The sequence below is a fragment of the Lytechinus variegatus genome, chromosome 2 (assembly GCF_018143015.1).
Source record: "Lytechinus variegatus isolate NC3 chromosome 2, Lvar_3.0, whole genome shotgun sequence".
NCBI classification, from domain to species: Eukaryota; Metazoa; Echinodermata; class Echinoidea; order Temnopleuroida; family Toxopneustidae; genus Lytechinus; species Lytechinus variegatus.
Genome location: NC_054741.1, coordinates 46091412 through 46095299, shown reverse-complemented (window position 1 = coordinate 46095299; position 3888 = coordinate 46091412). Strand labels below are relative to the sequence as shown.

At 39.5% G+C, this 3888-nt stretch overlaps 1 protein-coding gene across 1 annotated transcript; it reads right to left on the bottom strand.

Moving 5' to 3' along the window:
• Window positions 1-253: 253 nt before the first annotated feature.
• LOC121406832 (5-hydroxytryptamine receptor 1A-like) lies at window positions 254-2055 on the bottom strand. The gene is made up of 2 exons (XM_041597702.1): window positions 957-2055; window positions 254-291 (listed from the first exon to the last, which is right to left on the bottom strand). Exons 1-2 carry the CDS (start codon window positions 2053-2055, stop codon window positions 254-256), a joined length of 1137 nt encoding a protein of 378 aa, XP_041453636.1.
• Window positions 2056-3888: the final 1833 nt, after the last annotated feature.

The following is a 3888-nucleotide window of genomic DNA, read 5'->3' as shown; positions in this document are numbered from 1 at the left end:
TCAATTTCTACCTAATTTGACGTAGTTTCCATTGGCTTTCGATAAAAGCTCGCATTTTGTTATATTTATCTTGTTTTTAAGTGCATTGATGGGAATCCCCCAGCTTACCCCAGTGATCTTATTCAGAAATATCAACTCATTCAAAATCTTCGTTCACAATCAAAGGATCTTCTCTCTGAAATACGAGTAAATTCCAAGACTTTTTGTTATAGAGCTTTATGGGAAAATGGTAGCAAAATTGTGGAAACATGCCTTATAGAAGATCAATAACAGATTTCAACAGATTTAAATCTGTGTTAAAAAACACATTTTTTTATGAAGCACATGGATTAGCTCTATACAAAGTTAAAATAATTCTACCGCTCGCATAGAGACTATTCATAATTTCATATGCTATTACGCGTCTCTAAGAACTGATTATTAGTGCTATTATTAGAATAAGAATAAACTGGGAGTGTCTGAGGTACGATAATATCCACTTATAACAAAAGCAGCTATTTGTGTTATTTTTTCATGCGCATTCTTATACAAATCATCCTCAACTTGATGAAAATCGAGTATTTTATAATCACTGTATTTTCGGTGTCAGCGGTGGGATGACACTGTAGTTTTTCGCTGTTACCTTTTCCATTATATCACGTGTTTCGATCAACGATGAACTAGGAATTGTTGCATGTTTCTGCCGGATCACAATTCATACATTCTACAGTATACCTATGACTCTTGTCCGTTGATCATGCCAAAATGAGCACATTACTCATTGAAACGAGACCCTATTAACAAATAAATTTATAGACGTCATGTTAACTCTGAACGAACCAGATGAATTTCATCTACATGGAATTTCTCATGTTTATGTGTATTTATTTGGTGGCAATTGGAGACAATGGCATGCACGAATGTGAAAAGAAAGTGCTTTGAATAATAATAATCTAACAAATAAGATGAAGACTCACCGAGGGTTTTAACCGTCTTGACCTCTGTAAACCTCCTCTTTTCACATCTACCTGGTGGATGGAATGTAAATATCGAGGTTCTTATCCTCCTCAACACTGGTTTAGTGACGTGTGCCTCTGTGGCTTTCGGATATCCTTGGAACGCAGCCTCGGCAGATGCCGCTGCCGTCGAATTCACTCTTGCGGAACATCGTGAACTGTTTTCTAACCTGTACAAGTCGGTTCTCCTCCTTGAAGGTGGACAGGAATGTACCTGGTCGTAGTGGTTACGGGTTTGGTAGATAGACTGGTTGTTACCTTTTTGTTGATTATGGTGATGATGGTCATGTAGCTGAGGTGCAGAATTTCGCCTGAATTCGGCGCCTCTTCGAGAGACTTGGTAAATCCGAGTGTAAACTATCACCATGACGAGAAGGGGTATGAAGAACGATCCGCATGACGAGTACACTACGTACAGTTTGTCGATGTCGTACTCACAGAGTTGCGCCGATCTATTTCGGGAATGTGGCCAGCCGATCAGGGGTGGACAGGCGATTAGAAAAGATGCCATCCAGACCAAAACGATCATGACCGCCGCTCGGCGAAAGGTTTGTTTCCTGACGTAATGGAGCGGAGAAGTGATAGATCGACAGCGGTTGATTCCTATGGTACACAGATGTAAGATTGACGCTGTGCAACAAGCGACATCGGTGAAGATAAAGAGGTCGCAAACTTGAGGCCCAAGGTCCCATCTGCCCCCTGATAGCTCTACTCGGACAGACAACGGGAGCACCAACATGGCAATTGACAAATCAGCAATCGCAAGGGAAGCGAAAAAGAAGTTCTCAAAGGTCCTCAGCTTCTTTTCTAAACACACAGCTAGGACAACAAGAGAGTTTCCCAGCATGGTCAAGGCTATCATCAAGCATAAGATGGCTCCTTCGAAGATCTGTTCGGCCGTATCCAGTGAGGTCCATTCTGATCCAGTCTCATTATCGGAATTCACTGTGGTGATGTCAAGCGTGATGTCAGCCATGTCTGACCACAGTGCGTCGGTGTACGGCACCGCCAGGCCAGACTTATCGGTGATACCTAATAGGGTGGGCGAACTCATATCCATTATGCCCTATTAACTACGATCAAGGATGGTACATTCACTACAAGCATACACTTACATGTAGGTAATTGCTGAAAAATCCAAACAAAGATATTGATGAAGTAGTTTTACGAGAAGTATCAATCACTGCTCGTTCATGATCACAGTTGATTTGTGTCCAAAGACTAAGTCATATTGAGTGAGAAATGTTAATAAGGTAGGTGATCTCATCCTTCAAGGTCGATTTTTGCCAAGATTAACTTCCCTTATAAATGAACAAAATCCAGACCAGCTATGAAAATGCGACAATATGAGTTGGTCATGGAAACATTAATCCTCCTCGCTTGGCAAGGTATTAATTCGATCTCCTCTTCTTTCGATAAATAAGGTTTGATTGGATATAATTTCCACTTAAATCCAGTTTTTTTTCGATGTTACCGGTAATATACTTCAAATCCCAGTCAACCACAGAATAATTGATCTCCAGACCGTGCAACAATCTCTATTCCATTCCTTTTCTATACGGTCAAATACAATTGTGTAACCTTTTGTCACCTGAAGTGTAATAAAACGACAGGTACATCAAATGAAGATAGCACTCCTAAAATTAAGAAACTTTGACTTTGATGGACATTATGGCGCCAAGTAGAGTGTGACAATATAAATATTCACTTTCAGGACACTATTTGCCATGAAGTACTTTAGCGGACCTCGTTTCGCAAGATGAAGTTTGGATGATGTTGTTGTTCTGCTGCTCCTGTTTACATACAAGTAGTATGCCATGTACGTCTGGAGTGAGATTCTCACTAACGTACGTGGTTGGTCAGACATCTGGTTGGCATGGAAACTAGAAGATAGCCTCCTCCTCCTTCTCCTCCTAGTCACTTCACATCATTGATTAACATGAATGACACGGAATACCGCAGAGCAGACGACGAGAACGGTCCTTGATTGTGTTTCATGCTCGCACTGAAAATGCAGCAGATTAACCACGCTAGAACCTTTTTTGTGTTCAGAATTTCCTCAGCGCCCTCTTTTGCCAATATCAACATTCAGCGTTGGAAAGAATAATTGTTAAAGGCTCCTTATCTAAAATTCCTCGGTGATTTTTTTTCGTTTTATTGTTGGTTATTTGTGGTAAAGTTTTTTTGTTTCAGGTGTGTAGATTTGTGTCTGTCTCTCCTTATCGATTTTTTTTAAATTACATCACTCTTCGTCAATCTTAATTCCCGGAACCTTGGAGGGGACCAAACACAATTTTCTTTACGACTACAACCACACCTATACCACAATAAGCAGAGCACCAGCGTCTATATCAATTTGTCGTCTTTGTTGGACATCTATGCTGCCGATGTAATCATCATGATCGTCATCATTCATCATCATCATCATTATCATCATCGTCGTCATCATCACCATCAGCAGCAGCAGCATCATTATCCTCATCGTCATCATCATCATCAACGTAATATATATATATATATATATATATATATATATATATATATATATATATATATATAAAACCTAAACCCACCTGCCATGTCAGCTGCATTCAATGACTTCTCGTCCTCATCCTCTTCTTCATCACCATCATCGTCATTTTTATCATACAACCATCAGTCCACCATCGCCACCATCGTGAGAATCTCAGCCAAGGTTAACTTGCAACCAAAATCAGTATTATCTTTTCACATTTATTACATTATCATTATCACCATGTCATTAATAACTATCATCTTCATCATCATCATCATTATCATCATTTTAATGATAAGGATCATCATGATCATCATCATCATCAATATCATCATTATCAACATCATCTATCATCAATTATTGCTACTGACGCCATCA

Coding starts and splice junctions, on each gene's coding strand:
- LOC121406832 (XM_041597702.1), bottom strand. CDS start 2,055: ATGGATATGAGTTCGCCCACCCTATTAGGTATCACCGATAAGTCTGGC. Junction 292..956: donor CAAGACGGTTAAAACCCTCG/GTGAGTCTTCAT, acceptor TTTTTAACACAG/ATTTAAATCTGTTGAAATCT.